The sequence below is a fragment of the Etheostoma spectabile genome, chromosome 6, assembly GCF_008692095.1.
Source record: "Etheostoma spectabile isolate EspeVRDwgs_2016 chromosome 6, UIUC_Espe_1.0, whole genome shotgun sequence".
In the NCBI taxonomy this organism is placed as follows: domain Eukaryota; kingdom Metazoa; phylum Chordata; class Actinopteri; order Perciformes; family Percidae; genus Etheostoma; species Etheostoma spectabile.
Genome location: NC_045738.1, coordinates 26,357,365 through 26,378,800, shown reverse-complemented (window position 1 = coordinate 26,378,800; position 21,436 = coordinate 26,357,365). Strand labels below are relative to the sequence as shown.

The window sequence follows — 21,436 nt, the reverse complement described above, 5'->3', positions numbered from 1 at the left end:
CACACACACAGTTTATTTCACATATTCACATTTCAACAAGTTGACATGAGACGTTTTACTTTTTTTCATAATAAATGACTTAAATGGATTAATCAATAACTATGAACTGTTATGATGTTTTGAAGGGTTGAATTGATCAGTGCTTCCCCGTCCCGGCCCCCGTCTGACCTATGGCGTAGCAGCCGACGGTTCCATTGCGGTTGCGACACTCCTCGCCCGTCTGGCAGCTGCTGGAGGTGCAGCTGAAGCGTCCAGACTGGCAGACGCAGCGCTCTGTACAGTCGTCTCGCAGCACTGACGTAGCCGACTGAAGAGAGTCATGCATGCATTAGAACAGAGATGTTCAACATGGGGCCGGGGCCCCTAGGGGGCCCTCAGCGTTACTGCATTACTTGCATCAAATTATTGTTAAAAACTTAAAATCTCTTAAAATGACTGCAACATATTATTATCAACTATAACTCAGCCTCTAAATGAAGTGAGCCATCATCCATTGTCATTCATGCATCTCAAAATGCTTCATATTTGGGGTAATCATATTTTCTGTATGGCCCTTACATGTTTTGAGGTAAGTTTCAATCAATATTAGTAAGCTATCATCCTGTACCGAACAAGCATTATGATGAAGAAGCTGATGTTGATGACGATGAAGATAGTTACCTTGTAATATTTCCCCCCCACCACGCAGCCACATTGCTCCACCGGGACGCAGCCGCCCCCGTCGGACATGAGGCTGCCGTCACACTGGCAGCCCTCCTGGCACGGGGGGCAGGGGTCGGCCCTCTGCAGGGAGGAGCAGGTGGAGGAGCAGGCGGAGGAGCACAGCTCATAGTGGCTTCCTGCGGGACATCGCACAGCTGCAGGGACAAACAGGGCCAGGGGGGGTCAGTACTCGGCAGGTTGGTGAGGTTTTCAGTTGACAAATTCTGTAGCAGCTTTTCAGATTTTTTTTTTTAAGTTGCTGGTTTTAATTTGGCACATTTAATCATTCATGTGGCATTAGGAGATTGGATTAATTAGATTAATATGATAAGCATAACAACAACAAAACAGAAAACAAATAATACAAAATATATAACATTTTCTAAAGATATTTTTGTGGTATTGTTTCTGTTTTGTGTGTTGTACTCAGGACCACCACGGTTAACAACCCCCCGTGAGCATCAGCCAATCAGATCAGACTTACGACAGAAGCTGTCGCTCCTCCATTTGCTTATCGTTGCGCCGGCTAGTTGACAGGCGGCAACATAATTCTGGATGTGACGACAAAGGACGTCCACGCTTCGTTTGCCCGTGGACATCTCCCTAAAAAACAAAAACTTTCATCTGATTACATTTCCCCAGGTGTCTAAGTAACCAATGTAAAATGATGGGAATGTAGGGCAAATGTGCACCATTAATGTCCGTCCACTAAAAGTTGTGTTGTTGCCACTGACAGACTCAGATTATTATTCAAAGTGTCAGACAACATTATGGGATGGATCCTACAGATCCATTTTAGTTAAAGAGTAAGATCCTTTTGGTTTAACATGAAACAGTCCCGACATCACCAAACCCACCAGACTCCTTTTGATATATGAAGCTTGTATATAATGCATCCCTTGGACATTAGCGGTAAAAGATCCTTGCCTGACACAAGCCTCGTAGTCGGGAGTCGGGGGCACTGTTGAGTGGCAACCTGCAAATGGGCCCTGCTGGGCTTTGATGATGTCACAGTCCTTTTGGGCTTCCGGGACCTTCTGCTGCTCTGGCTCTGGACAGGGAGTGGCACCACAGCTCGCCTCACATACAACGTTTTCTGTCTTTACCAGCCAAGCTGCAGCTGATGCCGGGTCATCAGACAGGTCGCCGTTATAGTTGCCACAGAGACCGCGTGGTGAGCTGCGATAGGTGGATGGGACTTCTAGGAGCACGCCCGCCACTGTGTCATAGGTCAGCTTCAGGTCAAAGCCAGTCTCAATGACGATGTGGATGCCATTTTGATTCACTCGCACTTTTCCGTCTGCCAGTGACACAGGAAGGGCAACTCTGACATCATTAACCTGAGACACAGAGGAGGACAAAGTGTCTCATCAGATGTGTGTTAGCCGTATTAGCTCTGTCCCACTCATAGATGGACTGATTGAGATAAATATTGGACGATAGAAATTAACAGAGCACAGATGCTGAAGACTTGGAAACGCTGACCAATGAGAGAACGCTGGGCTTTTTTAGTAGGGGTAGGGGGTCCTTAAAGAGACGGATGCTAAAACGGAGCATTTCAGACAGAGGGTGAATACAGGTATACTCAGACAGACAGTGTGAGAAACATGTTCTAGTAGAAACACAAAAATACAATACAGTATAATCTGAAAATGAGCAGAATATGAGCCCTTTAACATTTAAAAGGGGAGTTAATTTTAAATCCTTAGAAAGCAACTAAATGAACAATAAAGACTGAACTGTTGTTCATTCCGGCCCCGACAGTACAGCATGTTCACAACACTCCCAGATGAGGTTGAGTGGTCAGAATAGACACATGTGAACAGTGGTTACTTCTGTGGGAATAATCCAGGCCGATACAAACTCTCAGTCATACCTTGACTTCCCATTGAACCCCGGTCTCCATAGTGATTTCGATGTTGTAAACCTGGAGCTCCACAGTGCGGGAGACCGAGCCATCGTTGTTGGTCTGCTGTTGTACATAGACAGAGAAGGGTGCCATCCCGCCTGCCTTCTCGTCCACTGCTGCCAACAAGAACAGACAGTTTCCCCACAGAGGATATGCCTGGAGGATGGAGGATGGAGGAGGAAAGGTGGAGAGATAAGAACATATTTAATATTATGTCAGATTGCCACTGGGATTGTCTTAGAGGCACAAAAAACTTAATTAATGACTAAATGCTCCACTGTGTTCACCAGCTAGTCTCTAGACTCCAGAGGCTTCTTATTTCTATGGCTACAGACACCACCATGAGAGTGCTGAGAGGGAACCAGAACAGTAAAGTTGTGGGTCAAACAGAACGAAATTCCAAGCTGAAACTCTACGACGCTCCGTAGAGCCGAGGGAGGCTGATCATTCTCTGGTGGTTCATCCTTACCGGCTACACATTCCACACTGTCACATTGCCTTTTGATACACCACTGAATGTAAAAATGCCACTTTAACGGGGCTTCAGCGTCCAGATGTGAATGCTGCCACTTGGTTGACATATAATCCAATAGCAATATATGTATGATAAGATAATATCAGCTAATCATTGGCCTGGATCTGTCTACACTTTACAATAGGGTACACTAAATCTAGTTACCAGGGAACACATGAGGACCTAACTGCTAGTGAACCGTTGGTTAAAGAGTAACTCCTAACCACATTTCATAGACTAGCTAATGATTAGTTAATGTCTTGTTAATTGAAAAGAGTGTGAGAAAACAAACCAGGAACAACTTGATAATTATTTAGTAAGTGCTCAGTCTTATGTATCACTTAGAGGGGACAGAAAAAAGTAACTCATGTTTAAGTAAGTAGTTATCATTGGGTGATTGCCAGTTGGTTTAGAGTTCATTTAATAAGAAATGGACTCATTGTGGCGGGGCTAAGCACCGGACAGAGCCACGGTGCCTCTGCTAAATAGTCTCAGGAAGGAAGTTGTTTTGGTGGAACATGTGTACAGAAAGCTCAGATTGGACAGATAGTCTAGCTAGCTGTCTGGATTTACCCTGCAGAGATCTGAGGACCAGGTAACCATAGTCCTCAGATTGGACAGATAGTCTAGCTAGCTGTCTGGATTTACCCTGCAGAGATCTGAGGACAGGTAACATAGTCCTCAGATTGGACAGATAGTCTAGTAGCTGTGGATTTACCCTGCAGAGATCTGAGGACCAGGTAACCATAGTCCTAGATGGACAGATGGTCTAGCTAGCTGTCTGGATTTACCTGCAGAGATCTGAGACCCGGTAAACATAGTCCTCAGAAATCCACCAGAGGTTAGAACGCCAACACAGAGACAGAGGACGGACGTATAAAGGATGGACATTCAACGAAATTTCCAGCGGCACCTAAATAATCCTGGAGGTGGAATGTTGTGGATATAGACAAGTTGTCTAGTAACTGAACTTTATCTCTTAAATAGTCCTCAATTAGAAATTATTAGGGAATCACGTATTAATGATTTTTCAATTATCAAGTCGTTCCTCAATGAACTCTTCAATAATTTATCAATATCTGCTCTATAACACTGGATTAGAGGGTCCTCATTAGTTCCCTGGTGACTACTCACCATGTTGTGTAGCTTAATAAGAAGCGTTACCCACAGTTAGATTTGGAAATATTTGAACACTTCTCAGCAAGAACATTTAAAACGTTATAGATGAAAAGGATCTTCATTACATTTCTGACAAATGATGACAATGATGGGAAAAAAACATGAACTGACAATAAACATTTCCTTAAGTTAAACTAGCCACAAATACACAATGTCATTATTTAAATTGATAATTACAATATGTAACGAATCATCTATTGATTCAGAGATGTAGTTCTGCATAATATGCATACGTTTATGCAAGCCTTTACCTTTCCATCAAATGACCGGACTGTTCGGACTCCACTCACAGAGCAGGAGGCTTTACTGCTGGGGGAGCAGGAGGCGGAGCCTCCTTTCACTACACACTGCTCATTGGCTGAACAGCGGAATTTAGGATCACACTGTACTACTCCCCCTTCTGAACACACACAGCGATTGTTACATGACAGTCCTGGATAGAACACCTGAGGAAAGAGGAGTAGTAATGGAAGAGGGAGAAGAAGTAGCAATACTGTTAAAGAAGTTGTTTTAGCACAGATATTAGTCGTTGTAAAGGTGGAGTGTAACATCGTTGCTGCGGTCGTAGCCCACCTGTCCAGTTTTATAATACTGTCTTTCGTACTGACAGCCACACTCGGCCAGAGGGACACACTTGGCATCACTCAGCATGAATCCATCGTCACACACACAGCCTTCTCTACAGGGCGCGCTCTTGTCACAGCCCTCAGGGGGGGCCAGACCACTGCAGGTGGGCTGGCAGGGGGGGGCACACTGATCATAGTGACTGTTCGTAGCACAGGGTGGAGCTGGCACGGGGACACACATGGGAAGTCAATCAAAATATAATACAGTACAGAGTGATTGTGTTCCTGACAAACATCGTTAGCCTAGCTGCTACTGATAGGTTGAGACAACAAGTAGTGGAGAGAACGTTACAGTTCAGTTCCACCGTTAGCCCAGGTACTATCAGTCGCCCTGACGTAGCCCAGGCCTACTACCACTACAACTATTGCAATGTGATGCAAGAGTGGTTTTATTTCTTACATTATTCTATCAACACAGACATATACATTGATAGACTGGCGTTATAATTTATTTGCCTTAGGTACTATGGAGTGGGTAAAACTGTTTTTAATGACAGGCTAGCAGTTACTGTTGACTTGCACTAGCCTAGCACCAGAGAACTCTGCAACTGGAAGGCCTGGATGAAAAGTGTTGAAAATGGTCCCCACTGATAAAAACACACACTGGCTAACTTGGTAATGAGGTCCAATGAGGTCCCAAAATTCTGAACCACCCCTTTAACTTGTACTTGTTGTCACCCCCTGCCTCTCCCTCCTACCCCCATCCTTATTGTCTATTGTTGGCATCCATTGTCCAAAACAGATAATCTGACCTTTGACCTACTTATAGGCCTATACTAAAGCCGTGGTTGGTTAGTGTTCAGTTAAGCAGTGTAGCATTTTGATTGCTTGTGTTTATAAAAGGAAAGAAAGTCACTTCCTGTTCGATTTTTGTGTCTTAGGTAAAGAATTGTGTGTGTCTTTTGTAAAACGTGCGTGCGTGTCTTACGACAGAACTCTTTGGTTCTCCAACTCTGCACTGTAGCACCGGCCTGTTGACAAGAGGTGCTGAAAGCTGATAGGCTGTTGCACAGGGCCGAGGCGTGGCCTTGGTACATGCACAGATCAAAAACACAGTCTTTGAGGAAGAGGGTGTGGTCCAGTCGGCTGTGACACTGGCTGTATGGACAGAAAAGACCCTTCACTGGGATTGATCATTTATGAAGCACATCTACTTGTTTTGCTCATTGTTCGTTATTTCTTACTAAGCATAAATACATATTTCTTTCCCATCCAGGAATGTTGTGTGGACTAGCCAGACCTTCCTTCACAGCGTTGTGGAAGAAGGTCTGGCAAAGAAAAACTATGTTTGCGCACACAACAGTGTTTTCAATGCACCCCCATTTCAGTTAAAACCAACTCATTTTCTGGGGGCTGAACGTGGCCCCGGAGGACGTACCTAAAGGGTCCAAGCTTGTCCGCGATGATGCCACAGTAGCGCTGCTCTTGGTAACGCAGTAGCAGCGCAGGCTCACACTCCGGACATTTCCCATCAGGACAGTCACTCGTGCAGCCAGCGTCACCTCCTGCCTGCGTTCAATGACATTCAAAAGCAAAACCGTCAACATATGCAGAGTAGGCATGTATATTTTAAAGCTACAGCCTTTCTAGTACAAAGTTCCCTCTTCATGTCGCAGTACTCCTCCTGCAGCTTGGAGAGCAAACATAATGTGTTCATGCACAAAAGAAGGAATTCTGTACTAAAAAAGTCTAACTTTAAAAGATATTGCCTAAATTAGCATCATCTGATCAGCTCATGTCAATTATCCCATCAAAACCGAATGAATGTTGAATAAATGAATCTCTTTGTGGTCACTGTAGACAGAAAGAACAATTAGAGCATCCAAAAAAACAAAATGCAACAAATGTGTCAAAAGTGTCCTTGGGCAAGACACTGAACCCCGAGTTGCCCCTGGTGCTGTGCATCAGAGTGTGAATGTGTGTTAGTGTTTATCTGATGAGCAGGTGGCACCTTGTACGGCAGCCCCGGCCACAGTGTATGAATGTGTGTGATGGTGAATGTTTCCTGTAGATGTAAAAGCGCTTTGAGCAGTTGTTAAGACTGGAAAAGATATATAAATACACACATTTACATTTACATTTAGACCTAGTGCTGCACTGAGATAGAAAAGCAGCAAAAGACTTAATATGTACAGCTGTACACATCTGCTTTGTGCTTCTAGTATTTAACTTAATGGTGTTTTTAGAGTTTGTGTGAGATAATCATGGGTCCTTCATTGTAGACCCAAAAAGCCCCCCAGTCTCAACTGATACACACCTTCCAGCTGTGTCCAAATTCATTAATGTGTTTAGCCTGGGTGCCATCCGGCTTCAGTAAGTCATCACCAGGTTTGCCATTGTAATTTCCACACAAGCCTGATAAAGAGAAACAATTAACAAGCACAGCAGTCACATGTAGATAAACACTTCATAAACACATTCCCGCAACTATTTGGAAAAATGAAAATAATTTGAATCATGGACAGTTGGCGAGTTTGTGATGCTCTGAATCTTACATAAGCCCATTTTTAAAGGAGTAGCTCAATATTTTTTTTTTTTGGCAAAACCCAGTACCTTGCATGTTCGCTTGCTTTATAACGACAGTGCTGCTGGCATATGTTGAATTCTTACACATTGTTGAGTTGGCCTGCAACTAATCATTCATTTCATTATCAATTTCTCGATTCATTTGGTCTTTACAATGTCAGAAAATAGTGAAAAAGTCCATCCTAGTTTCTAAATGTTCAAGGGATGTCTTATAATGTCTTGTTTTTTCCATTCTGTTTTGAGTATTCAGATTAATATGATATAAAACAGAAAAGAGCAGGACATCTCCATATTTGAGAGGCAGAAAACAGCATTTTCTGCGATTACTTGATTATCAAATCAGGTGGCATTCATTTTCCATCACTCGACTACTTGATTAGTAGACTAATCATTGAAGCACTATTATGGTTGTAGGCACATGCTCCTTACCAGCTGTAGCAGCAGCAAATGAACTGGGCAGCGTCAAGCTGACGAAACTGTTCCAGTCAAAGCTGAGTGTCAAACCAAAAGATGTCGTCACAATGCCAAAGAAGCCACCCCGGAACAAGGAAAGCTTTCCGCCTTCCGTGGAGTAAGGCAGGTTCACTGATTGGCCATTTACCTTGGGGGGGGGGGGGGGGGGGGGGGGGTCAGAATCAGTACAGCAGCTATAGAAGGCAGAGATATCACACCTTACCCCTCTAACATCACATTCAGTCATTCCTATAGACTGTAGAAATAATGGACAAAGCTTCCAGGTATGAGAAGTGAAGCCAAGGCTGAAGCTCCTTAAAGGTGCATTCTCTCTACCTTCCTGCAGGGGGAGACTCCTTAAAGGTGCATTCTCTCTACCTTCCTGCAGGGGGAGACTCCTTAAAGCTGCATTCTCTCTACCTTCCTGCAGGGGGAGACTCCTTAAAGGTGCATTCTCTCTACCTTCCTGCAGGGGGAGACTCCTTAAAGCTGCATTCTCTCTAACTTCCTGCAGGGGGAGACTCCTTAAAGCTGCATTCTCTCTACCTTCCAGCAGGGGGAGACTCCTTAAAGCTGCATTCTCTCTAACTTCCTGCAGGGGGAGACTCCTTAAAGCTGCATTCTCTCTACCTTCCTGCAGGGGGAGACTCCTTAAAGCTGCATTCTCTCTAACTTCCTGCAGGGGGAGACTCCTTAAAGCTGCATTCTCTCTACCTTCCAGCAGGGGGAGACTCCTTAAAGCTGAATTTTCTCTAACTTCCTGCAGGGGGAGACTCCTTAAAGCTGCATTCTCTCTAACTTCCTGCAGGGGGAGACTCATTAAAGCTGTATTTTCTCTAACTTCCTGCAGGGGGAGACTCCTTAAAGCTGCATTCTCTCTACCTTCCAGCAGGGGGAGACTCCTTAAAGCTGCATTCTCTCTACCTTCCAGCAGGGGGAGACTCCTTAATAATAAGGGAATTTCCCCGCTGTGTGATGAATAAAGTATAATCTAATCTAATCTAATCTAATTTCGAGTTTCAAGTCTTCTTCAATACAGTATGATGTCCATAAAGTAAATGATGCTCCCATTTATTTAAAAAAAGAGGACAAAGCAGGGGATGTTTTAGGACCTGTCAATCAGGACAGAGGATTGTCCCTGCAGCATTAGGGTGCAGTACCTAACTACAGAGTGAAGCATGGAGCCTTGGTGAGGACTGAGGGTAAATAGTCTAGAGGACAGACTAATCTTACCAGTATTTTCCCCACACTGGCACGGCTCATGCTGACAGTCATGTTACCGAATACAGTAAGAGAGACGGACTTGGTGTAGGCCACAGCCTTGTTACGCCCTCTGTTCTCATTTTGGACTAGCACTTGGAATGGTTCCAGGTCCTGGTCTGATCCCTTGGTGAGTTGAGACAGGACATATGTACAAGTGCCCTGGAAATCAAACCGCCACTTGTCAAAGGTTTGGTAGTGGGGGTCTCCAGTGCCCTGGCATGTTGCATAGGATGTTGGGTAGCAGTCCCTAACCCCCTCTTTCAAGGCACAGAGCTCGTTCTTCTTACAGGGATCCGATGTGCACTACGCCAGCAGGGAACAGAAGAGAATATCAGATCTCACTCACAGACACACAGACATACGCGCACACACGCACACACACACACACACACACACACACACACGCACACACACACCACACCACACCAACCTTGGCTTTCCCGTTAAGGCATGTACACCTGGTGGTGCAGGTGTATCGCCCCAGAAAGGGGTGTCTGCTGGGTAATATCTGCCGCTGATATGTACATCCACAGCTAGCTGAGGAACAATCTAAACACACACACACACACACACACACACACACACACACACACACACACGGTGTTCTTGTCTTTTGTGGTTAGCCAGAGGACTGTTGTTGTCCACAAATATTTTAGGTGTATTTATAATGCAGTGGTTTCTATTGCTGATATCAGGGTGTGGGGGTTAGGGAGAGTCTGCTATATGTTACCTGTCTCCACTCAGCACCATTCCTGGATCGCAGCGGCATCCCTCCACACAGGGGCCTTTACACAGCTTCTCACTGTCTGGAGCCACGCAGGAGGCCGGGCAGGAGGAGCCACACGCCTCGTAGTGGCTACCTGCTGGACAAGAAAGGGCTGGGGACGGGACGGTGGACATCATTAATCATCAGAATTATGTTATTGTTTCTATCAGTGAGAACCAATACAACACCATCCAATATTAAAGAATAGCAATATGCTTCTATTAGTTTTTCATTATACTTATTCAATGGATCAATTTTCAATCACGTGTTCCCATCCTGTAGATTAAAAAAAACAACTAAAAGATTTGGGGTGGAAAAGTTACAACAAAAAGCCCTTTAGATGAACACTTAAGATTTTTATAACCTTTCCTCTCGCACCAAACACAGGAAACAAATCCCATTTTTAGTCTGGTGCAACTGAAGCACATTTGCAGGATAACGCCTGACCCCTAACCCTGCATGGCCTCCTTTCACGCCTCTAGTGTTTGACTCCATATGTGTAAAGACGAGCCGTTATGATTCTTGAAGACAATTTGCCTCTCATCCAAAAGAGGGGAAATGTTGTATGGTGATGCACAGGTTCAAGATACATTAGATTGGTCTAAACCTTGCACTGCAAAAAAATTTAAACACCATACAAAAAATACACCTTGCAGACAGTGTTAATAATAATTTGCTTAGTGACTTACGGCATTGGGTGAGCATTCTCCACTGAGGGTTGACTTTCACTCCTTCTGACATACAGGCATCTTCATAACTCTTCAGGTTATTACAGAGTGTTTGTCTTGCACCTGGACAGACACACAGATGATTAACAGGAACTCTCAACACATAGATACATCATAGAATTATTTGATACATGCATTGATACTGTTTATTAATATAGGATCTCTGAATATTTTCAATGTTCATTCTGCCCAGAACTGTGAACGTCAGTACTGGCTCACCTTTATTAATACAGACATCGTAGACGCAGTTATCCAGGTACATAGAGGGGTTAATCTGCTGGTGGCAGGCTGAGAATGGTCCATCTGAGTTGCTCAGAAGCCCACAGAGACTGGGTTGGCGGAAGTGTGTCTGCTGCTGTGGGGAACACTGGGGACAGCGCCCAGCACAGTTATCACTACAGAACAGGTCGGACCTGTCATCCACCTTCCACGCCTGGATCATTTTCAGCACAGCAGAGAGACTGGAACCTGCAAGTCAAAAGCACAACATGGGAACTTGTGGCTGAATAAACAATTTAATATTCTCTATATGTTAAGTTGAGAGGACTGTTGATGGCCCGGGGGCTCAGTAGTCAGCACTGCTGCCTCCCACTGTGAACACAAGCTAGGGGATTACCTCCTGGGTCCCATGCCCATTTTCAGGGTTAGGGTCAAAGGTCCTGCAGCATGAGTCTCACTAACTCAGAATATGAGGGCGGTCAAAACTTCTTCCACCACCACCTCATGCCAGGGGCGGGACTAGAAGGGGGGCACGTGGGAGCACCGGCCTCCCCGGAAATATGAGTGCTGTCAGTCTGACAATTGATATTTCATTGGATCAGAGTTCTGTAACTTGGCTGCCGGCAATCTTCCCAGCCCTTGTCACATGACCAACTAATGTTACCATGACAACTATCTAAAATTCTGATCCCATGGAACCAGCACTGGAACTGTTCTTTTAAAAAGTGGCAGACTGGGCACATAGAAAATGTGTATTATATTTGGACATATAATTTGTTTAAAATTAAAAAACAAGTGAAACTAATAATGAGTATGTTTTATTTAGCAGAATTACATTATGTTCTATCCTATCAAATATTTTCTATATTTCTAAGCAGATTTTCTGAGCTGTATTCTGATCAAACGTCCCCCCCGTGCCACCCACTTTAAAACATCCTGGAGTTGCCGCTGCTTCCTGCTACCAGGCACTACACACCTATTCCACACATCTGGGTGGAAGTGTAATTTCCACCTCTGTTGGATATTAGAAGTTACATTTTGGCCACATTGGAGAACTTGTTGCACCCGACCATCTCTCCTGCTACAGTGTTAACCCTCTATGCCCCCCTTCCCCACCTGCTGGTTCGGGCAGGTCATCTTTCCCGTCTCCATTGTAGTTTCCACAGAGGCCTTCCAGGTGTTCATAGTAGGAGGATGGCACCGTGATGTACAGCCTCATGTTCCAGTCATATTGAACAATCAGGCCAAAGTCAGTGGTGAGGGAAGCATAGATTCCACTCTGCTCTACAGAGACCTTTCCACCCAACAAAGTGACAGGCAAGTACCGAAGTTCTCCATTCACCTGAAGGTAAAAACAGAAGAACCATTCAAACCAACTGAATGTGTCTAACACTGCATATGAACAATGGGGAAAAGGCTAAACAGGTTGTGAGGAAGTTGTGTGTAGTTGTATGGAAAGCAGAGAGAACTGCGTTAAGAGAGCTAGAAATCATAAAAAGTTATGCTTGCATTCAGGGCTTTGAATTGACACCCTCCAAATGCATTGTAAAAACGAACTTTGGCAGGATATAAAAGCAACAAACAATACTGTGTATATTTAAATCGGCCAGCTGCAGACATGTTGCCAGATTGGTCGTTTTTTCCCCAAGAAATTTGGGCGGTTTTGTGTGTTTGGCTTGGAAACGTAATCCTTATCTGGTGACACGGCTCATAGAACTAATCCTACATTTCCCATGAACACCATGATGAAAATTAAGTAATCAAAATTCGTTGAATGATTTTGTGGCTAGAGGAAAATCTGATGTACTAGCCATGTTGGCTGGTGATTAAAAGAGTTAATTTAAAGCCAGTAGTTAATTGGCATCAGTGGCTTCATTTATGCTGCTTGGCTAGCAGCTGGCTGGTTGCAATAAGAAATTATTATTAAAACATGGTTTGTGCTCCTGTGGTGTTTGAGCGGTTTCTTTTAAATTATCTGAACCTTCTGAAGCCAAAAGTCTGTTGCCGACACACATATTCAGGAAGAGAAACTATAAACTAGAAATAAAATTAGAAAGTAACTTATGTGTTGAAGGAAGGGCCCAAATACAAGTCACATATGCGTGAATATTTATAAAGGGTAAGGTTATGTCATGATATGAGAGAGGTCTTTGTGTAGTTTAGTCTTCTCATAGAGAGGTTTATATTTGAACAGATTATTACATTCACTGCTAGTTCCAGTATGCTAGGAGATCTGTTACCTCTACTTGTCCATTGTGTCTGCCGATGATGATTGTCTGCCCTTGAACACTGACAGTTACGGTCCTCACATATGTAACTTGAAGGTTACCTCGATGGTCATTCTTGGTCGTCACATTGAAAGGCACAAGGCCAGACGCCGTCTTTGCAACTGTTGTCATAATGTAAGTGCAGGAACCCTGAAAGAAAAGAATAATGTTGGCTAACAAGCAGCAGGAACAAGGAGTTTGAGTTATAGTAAGAGGATCGCTATTCCACCAGACAGGCCAAATAACAAGGGCTGCTTGAAAATGCAGCAGCAGTGTGTGCATTTTTCAGAGGAATATGTCTATCGCTGAAGCTGCCAAGTTTGGGTTATCAAAGATATGGATGGCCCCATAACAAAGATGTTCACCTTAATCTAGTTCAGTCAACCTTTTCTGGGAATTAGAGTTTTGGGAAAGTTTTTGGAAATGTTCCAATCCACATGCCAACTCTACAGTAGTTTGATTGACTTCTCTTTCTGCAAACACCCGCCCTACTCGGCCTCTGATTGGCTAGTACTCATTGCCTTCTTCATATAATGCTGTTCTAAGTCAAATATCACACCTCCCAAGACAATTGTGATTGGTTTAAAGAAATGCAAAAACCCCAGAGCGTTTCTTTCTCCTATCCCAGAATGCATCTGGGGTGCAGCCAGACCTTGCTTGCAGCGCTGTGGAGATAGAGCTGGCAATGTGAGACTAGTGGATATCTGGTGATGATTGGTGGGGCTGTCCCAACCCTACCTGGAAGTCAAAGAGTCGGCCATCAAACGTCATGTAGTGGGGGTCACCCACTGCCCGGCAGGTAGCTGTAGACACGTGGACGCAAACTCCCTTCACACATCGCTCCTTCACTCGACATTTCACCTTTTCACAGGGATCCGGAGGTGGTGTAGGAGGGGGGGCACCACCTACAGGAAATACAAACACACCATATGCATGTAACACCATGGCAGACCCATTTTAATGTGCCATCATCATACATTTTCTCTCATCCCTTATAGCCATAAATGAAGTAATATCTTCAGTTATCAACCCATCCAGCCTCCCTTTCTCATGCTAAACAGCTATTTCATATGTACAGTAGTTTTTATACACACTACCATCATTTCAATGTGTGTGTGTGTGTGGACAACAACAGCAGTACTCTGGCTAACCCACAAAAGACACGAACAAAGTGCGTTTAATGTACATTTAGTCGTGTGTGTGTATGTGTGTGTACCTCTAGAACAAACTCCAGCAATGCCATATGAATGGCGGAATGTTCCCCCGTAGGCGTAGACCGCCATGCGGGCGTCACCTTGCACTGTGACATGACTCTGCTGTTTCCCCAGTGGCACGTTGGACCACACCCAGCCCTTATCCGACAGGAAGTCGCTCCACTTAGGTGTTTGGCATTGTCCCTTCACACACACCTTCACACTGCCGGCCCCCTGCCTCTCTGACAGGATGGCAACATCATTGTCATATCCACTCACCGTCTCCACCGCCCAATCAGTGGCCAGCTTGCAGGAAGGAGTCAGCGTGATTAGGAAGGGGTCATTTGGTAAGTTGTTGCTGAGAAGCAGAACCATTACTTTCTTGTCGCTCTTGACAACCAGTGGCTGTTTGTTGGTCAATGTCTGCATGGTGACGCTCCCAGCTGTTGGCAGCTTCCTGTTTGTGTGAGAGTGATAAGTTTACTTACTACTTACTCCAAGTTAAGATGAACTGAGTAAAAAAAATAGTTACATTTACAGTGAATATTTTAAAGGTCCCATGGCATGAAAATGTCACTTTATGAGGTTTTTTAACATTAACATGAGTTCCCCCAGCCTGCCTATGGTCCCCCAGTGGCTAGAAATGGTGGTAGGTGTAAACCGAGCCCTGGGTATCCTGCTCTGCCTTTGAGAAAATGAAAACTCAGATGGGCCGATCTGGAGTCTTTCCCATTATGAGGTCATAATAAAAGAGACTTCAGATACAGTATTAGGGACCACTAAGGTCTACAAAAGATCCTTCGATACATATTAGGCCCACTAAGGCTATACAAAGAGACTTCAGATCAGTATATGGACCACTAAGGTCTATATAAAAGACTTCAGATACAGTATAGGGACCACTAGGCTATATAAAAGAGACTTCAGATACAATTAGTGGGGACCACTAAGGTCTATATAAAAGAGACTTCAGATACAGTATTAGGGACCACAAGGTCTATATAAAGAGACTTCAGATACAGTATTAGGACCACTAAGGTCTATATAAAAAGCCTTCAGATACAATTAGGGACCACTAAGGTCTATAAAAGAGACTTCAGCTACGTATTAGGACCAACAGGTCTTATAAGAACCTCAATACAGTATAGGGGGACCACTAAGGTCTATATAAAAGAGACTTCAGATACAGTATTGGGGGACCACTAGGGGTCTATATAAAAGAGACTTCGATACAGTATTAGGGACCACTAAGGTCTATATAAAGAGACTTCAGACACAGTATTAGGACCACTAAGGTCTATATAAAGAGACTTCGATACAGTTATGACCACTAAGGTCTATAATAAAGAACTTCAATACGTATTAGAGGACCCTAAGGTCTATATAAGAGAGACTTCAGATCCAGTATTAGGGACTACTAGGTCTATATAAAAGAGACTTCAGATACAGTATTGGAGGGCCCACTAGGTCTATACAAAAAGACTTCAGATACAGTATTAGGGACACTAAGGTCTATATAAGAGACTCAGATACATTATTAGGGGGACCACTAAGGTCTATATAAAAGAGACTTCAGATACAGTATTATGGACCACTAGGTCTATATAAAGAGACTTCAGATACAGTATTAGGGACCACTAAGGGTCTATATAAAGGACTTCAGATACAGTATTAGGGACCCTAAGGTCTATATAAAGAGACTCACATACAGTATTAGGGACCACTAAGGTCTATATAAAAGACTTCAGATACAGTATGGCACCACAGTCTATATAAAGAACTTCGATACATATTAGGGACCACTAAGGTCTTATACAAAGAGACTTCAGATACAGTATTAGGACCACTAAGGTCATATATAAAGAAACTTCAGATACAGTATTAGGGACCACTAAGGTCTATATAAGAGACTTCAGATACAGTATTAGGGGACCACAAGGTCTATATAAAAGAACTTCAGATACGTATAGGGACCACTAAGGTCTATATAAAAGAGACTTCAGATACAGTATATGGGACCACTAAGGTCTATATAAAAACTTCAATACAGTATTAGGGACCACTAAGGTCTATATAAAAGAGACTTCAGATACAGTTTATGGACCACCAAGGTCTATATAAAGAGACCTCAGATACAGTATTAGGGGGACCACTAAGGTCTATATAAAGAGACTTCAGATACAGTATTAGGGGGACCACTAGGGCTATATAAAAGAACTTCAGATACAGTATTAGGGACCCACTAAGGTCTATATAAGACTTCAGACACAGTATTAGGGACCACTAAGGTCTATATAAGAGACTTCAGATACAGTATTAGGGACCACTAAGGTCTATTATAAAAGACTTCAGATACAGTATTAGAGGACCACTAAGGTCTATATAAAGAGACTTCAGATACAGTATTAGGGACTACTAAGGTCTATATAAAAAGACTTCGATACAGTATTAGGGGACCACTAAGGTCTTATACAATAGACTTCAGATACAGTATTAGGGACTACAGGGCTATATAAAGAGACTTCAGATACAGTATTAGGGGACCACTAAGGTCTATAAAAAGAGACTTCAGATACGTATTAGGGACCACTAAGGTCTATAAAGAGACTTCAGATACGTATTAGGGACCACTAAGGTCTATATAAAGAGACTTCAGATACGTATTAGGGACCACTAGGTCTATAAAAAGAGACTTCACATCCAGTATTAGGGACCACTAAGGTCTATATAAAAGAGACTTCAGATACAGTATTAGAGGACCATATTAGTAATTAAACCTCAACAGCTGATGGAAGTCTACACTGTCTGAGTTTATCCTGTACTGTTCAGTAATTTTTCTACTATGTAACAGTAAGTCACATGGTTATGACACAATCGTTAGCCTATTTTTATATAAACGTCTGCTACGAAGCCACAACGTGAGCTGCAAGGTAACGGAGCCTTTTATACATTGTCGTGTTTCTTTAGAAATAAACAACGGACAACTAAAGTCTTTAAACGCTTCAGGTGTAAAGTTATTTGCTGCAGAGCTGCCAACTTTTCCAAAAACCTTGGAGTGAGATTTGGGGGGGCCAACCCATTTTGCCGCGTACAAAGCAATTTCTTTGGGTCTTTTTCCTTCAGGGTTTAAATTGGGATTTGTTATATGTGGGGGGGATGGGGCTCTCCCTAGGGGGGTCTGGGGGTATGCCCCCCCAGGAAAAAATTTGGAAAAATAAACCATTAATTGGCACCTTCTGGAGAGTTTTTTTGCAAAAAAAATGTAGAAATCAAGTGTTAGCCACATATGTGCAAAACTGTAGGGTTAAGAGCCCTTGCATTGTTGTAGTATCAACAGGTTTTAGGGCATTTAGCATTTACATATTTACATATTACTTCTTATGATATAAGAACTGACCCAGACAATGTGCCAAACATAATGAACCACATGAAGAGACAGTAGCATGTCAGCAACAGCTGAGAAGATTTGGGTCTGTGGAGAACAGGTCCAGGGGTCCCTGGTGTAGGGACCAGGGACCCAAAGTTAAATTAATGTTGAGGGATCAACTAAGACCACTAAAATTCTAAAGAATGAGAACCACTGTTTTACATAAATTCTAATCCTTTAACCTTTGTGCCAAGGCTCAGTAATGTTTGGCCCTCATCCTCTGTGCCCCACTTACTGTATTTACTTTTTTGTGAAAATAAAGACTATTTGTTCATTTTATAAAACATCAAATTAATTATTTACAGTTACATTTAGAGATGCACCGAGGATAGAGAAGCACTATAGTGGCCCAACGTTGCAGTATCGCATATATAGTATAGTATACATAGTATAGTATATATAGTATAGTATATATAGTACAGTATATATAGTATAGTATAAATAGTATAGTATATATAGTACTGTATATATAGTATAGTATAGCTCAGATGTGTTTCATCAGATTTCTGCTCATGTTTACAACTTTGTGCACATTCAAAATATAACTCCTCCCATCTCTGTTGTCTGAGATGTGGAGAGTTGAATATAGTCAGCTGTGCATGTATTGCTCCGCTGATATGGTGGATCTCACTCGACCGTCTGACAGAAAAAAGGGCATTGGGTCTCTGACAAAGTTTAGAGGGGAGTGAGGCTGCTCTTCATGGAGCTACCACATAGCACAAGCCACACGCCCCCGCACTGCCCCCCCCCCCCCCCCCCCCAGAGCGAGTACACTACATGAACTGAAGTTGCTACGCTACCAGCCGCGTGCTCACCTCTATCTTTACAGAGAGAGTGGACACGAAGCGACGGACGGGTCTGTGATATCAGAGCTCACACTGAAGCGCCGGAGGGTCTGTGATAATCAGAGCTCATACTGACAGCGGGGAAGCACCGGGATGGCTGTGAAAAAAATGTTCTCATTTTGCGACAATTTGAAATTCCACATACAGGGAGCGCTCTTGAACCCACTCACAGTCTCTGAAAGCACAACTGTCTATCACAAGTGGCTCAACAGTTAAAAACATAGATAAACTCCTCTTTCATAAATTTGACCGACCGGGTTGACACTTCAGCGTGAGAAATTGAGAGTGTGGCGTGTGAGCGTGTGAAACCAGTCAAATGCGTGTGTCTCACGGCCAATGCGTGAGAGTTGGCAGCCCTGTTGCTGTCAAAGTTACGCCAAAATAAATGGGAGTCAATGGGATGCCATCGGCGGGTGAGTGCTATGTAGCATTAAAATGGCGCCATGGGAGCTACGCTTAGTGGAGGGAGGCTTACCCCCTTGGTTGTTGGTCATCTTACTTTCTGCTTTGCTTCCTTCATACCTACTACAACCACTGAAGGGCGTCGTCAAAATATAGGTCATATTTGCTGCTGCAAAGGACTTATGTGGGCGTTTTCTGGGTAGGAACGTGTCCTTACACTGTGTCCTTATGTGTTGGATTGATGAATGGATGGATAGGTAGACAGACTGGCAGAAACAAAACATGATAGCCTTTGCTGTAGCTTCAACACATATACTGTATATTGTAATGAATAATATTGAACTCAACTGTTTTTCAAAGTTACGGTCCTTGTGCAGTGTCACCTCAGTGTTGTCCTCAGCAGCGACAACCACTGCCCAGTTTGTAGCCTTGCAGCTGCCGGTCCAGGGTACAATGTAGTGGTTACCCAGGCTGGCCACAGGGGGGAGCTGTTCATAGACGTGTTCACACAGGTGACCCAACGTCAGACACTGGTGGCCTGCTAGGACTGCGACAGGCTTCCGGGATTGAACCCGCGTGCCTGTCAAAGTTGTATGACTTCGTACAAGGTAGGACGCGTAGGGTTCCAGGTCAACAGTCACTGCCTTCCCACGCTGCCACCTAGACCCACCTCTCAGTGCCACATCCGCTCCAGGGAAGATGGTGATCTGGTTCTGGCTATTGCCATTAACTACAGCCAGTAGACTGTCCATAGGGACGCTTCCTGCGGGTGTGTACACAAAGTAGTCAGTGCCCAGCTCTTCTGTTGGGGAAACCACCGCGCCATCCCCTGTGGCGAAGCGTTGGTTAAAAGAGACCACAGAGATGGCAGTACTAGATGAGATTCGAACCGCTGAGTTGGCAGTAACAAACTGGTTCTTCAGCTCGGATCCACATGGCAGAGAAACCCAACGGCTTTCACCGGCAGAGAGAGTCAGATGGCTGGAGAAGGACACTGAAGCCACCTGCAGACCAGTGGGTCTGGATCAGTTAAACATTCATGAGCACGTTTAAACACACTGGATGTTGTCTTTAGTGGAAATGCAAAAATGATCCTAATGGGAGCATTTAAATAGTCTGGGTTAACGGAAGTAGATTTCCAGGATAAAGCCTTAAAGAAAATGTGGCCCTTGCAACAAGACCGGCCCGCTTAGTTCTTTTGGGCCTTACTCCACAGCACTGTGGAGATAAGTCTGGCATTGTGAGACCACCTATCAACTAGTGCTTATCATAAGGACCTTAATATAAAGCATAATCAAAAATCATATCTCATATATCTGTGCTTGTCTTTGGTGAGTGAGCCCTGCTTCTGGGCTCCAGCCTGAAAGTTACTTTTCATTATACTAAGATGCATTCGCAATTAAAGGACTGTTTTAATAATAATAATAATAATACATTTTATTTAACAGCGCCTTTCTAACACTCAAGACTCTACAGAGATAAAGACAGATATAGGAACTAAAAGTGTAAGTAGTATAACAAACAAATAAAACAAAAACAAAACAAACAAAACAAACAAACAAAACAAAAGGAACAGGATATTTACAGATACGAGCTGGAACGATGGTTTTTAGTCTATTTTTGAACAAGGGAGAGAGTTGATGTTGCGGAGGTCGGGTGGGAGTGAGGTCCAAGCTGGGGGCAGAGCGCCTGAAGGCTCTGGTCCCCACGGTATGAGTCGAGCATGGGACAGTGAGGTGGAGGAGGAGGAAGATCTGAGGGCGGGAGGGGACGGCAATGTGTATAGTTCTGATAGATAGGAGGCAAGGTATGGATGGCTTTGAAAGTATGGAGAAGGATTTTAATTGTCATTGCTGAATTGAACCGGGAGCCAATGGAGCTGCTGAAGAACCGGGGTTATATGATGAAATTTTGGGACTGTTGCATTGTCCACCTCATTTACTTAAAGCTCTGATTGTCACCTGTATGTGAACGTTGGCTGCAGAGCCCTGAGCGGTCAGAACCACGTGGAGTTTCTGGTCAACAAAAACACCCTCGTAATTAGGAAGGAATGTTGTGATGAACTCCTTTCCTGTCGAGCAACCATGGCACACTGGAGAAGAGAGAAGAGGGGAGATTTGACAAAGTAAATCAAAGCATGACAAAGGACTTAGACTTAATTTTAATATTGGTGGCCTCCTACAGGTATACCTGCCAAGAGTGCAGAACAAAGACCTAAAGCCACCGCGAGGGCCTTCATTTCCATGGCTGATAGAGAGAGAGAGAGAGAGAGAGAGAGAGAGAGAGAGAGAGAGAGAGGGACAGACACAATGGTAAAAACTCATATTGCAAACCAATATACATAATGTTACATAATGAATCAAAGGAAACATGTTATGTAATATCAGGCCCGTAGCCAGCCTAGTGGAAGGGGGAGG

The 21,436-nt window shown here is 43.7% G+C and overlaps 2 protein-coding genes across 2 annotated transcripts in view; both read right to left on the bottom strand.

Annotated features, from left to right (window-relative positions):
* LOC116690594 (IgGFc-binding protein) overlaps positions 1-9,475 on the bottom strand; it is a 17,645-nt gene extending 8,170 nt beyond the window's left edge. The window contains exons 1-12 of the mRNA XM_032517672.1: positions 9,143-9,475; positions 7,886-8,057; positions 7,188-7,285; positions 6,309-6,439; positions 5,859-6,028; positions 4,878-5,092; positions 4,556-4,750; positions 2,579-2,767; positions 1,630-2,042; positions 1,187-1,305; positions 661-857; positions 169-307 (exon numbers count right to left, since the gene is read on the bottom strand). Coding sequence (XP_032373563.1) covers positions 169-307; positions 661-857; positions 1,187-1,305; positions 1,630-2,042; positions 2,579-2,767; positions 4,556-4,750; positions 4,878-5,092; positions 5,859-6,028; positions 6,309-6,439; positions 7,188-7,285; positions 7,886-8,057; positions 9,143-9,184 — 2,080 coding nt within the window. The 5' untranslated portion in view covers positions 9,185-9,475. The remainder of the gene's footprint in view (positions 1-168; positions 308-660; positions 858-1,186; positions 1,306-1,629; positions 2,043-2,578; positions 2,768-4,555; positions 4,751-4,877; positions 5,093-5,858; positions 6,029-6,308; positions 6,440-7,187; positions 7,286-7,885; positions 8,058-9,142) is intronic.
* The window catches only part of LOC116690596 (IgGFc-binding protein-like), a 15,290-nt gene continuing 2,995 nt past the window's right edge, over positions 9,142-21,436 (bottom strand). The window contains exons 2-13 of the mRNA XM_032517675.1: positions 21,210-21,266; positions 20,981-21,111; positions 19,368-20,023; positions 14,369-14,802; positions 13,891-14,057; positions 13,126-13,302; positions 12,002-12,227; positions 10,886-11,134; positions 10,628-10,729; positions 9,903-10,050; positions 9,603-9,721; positions 9,142-9,475 (exon numbers count right to left, since the gene is read on the bottom strand). Of these exons, the coding sequence (XP_032373566.1) occupies positions 9,706-9,721; positions 9,903-10,050; positions 10,628-10,729; positions 10,886-11,134; positions 12,002-12,227; positions 13,126-13,302; positions 13,891-14,057; positions 14,369-14,802; positions 19,368-20,023; positions 20,981-21,111; positions 21,210-21,264 (2,361 nt within the window). The 5' untranslated portion in view covers positions 21,265-21,266 and the 3' untranslated portion in view covers positions 9,142-9,475; positions 9,603-9,705. The remainder of the gene's footprint in view (positions 9,476-9,602; positions 9,722-9,902; positions 10,051-10,627; positions 10,730-10,885; positions 11,135-12,001; positions 12,228-13,125; positions 13,303-13,890; positions 14,058-14,368; positions 14,803-19,367; positions 20,024-20,980; positions 21,112-21,209; positions 21,267-21,436) is intronic.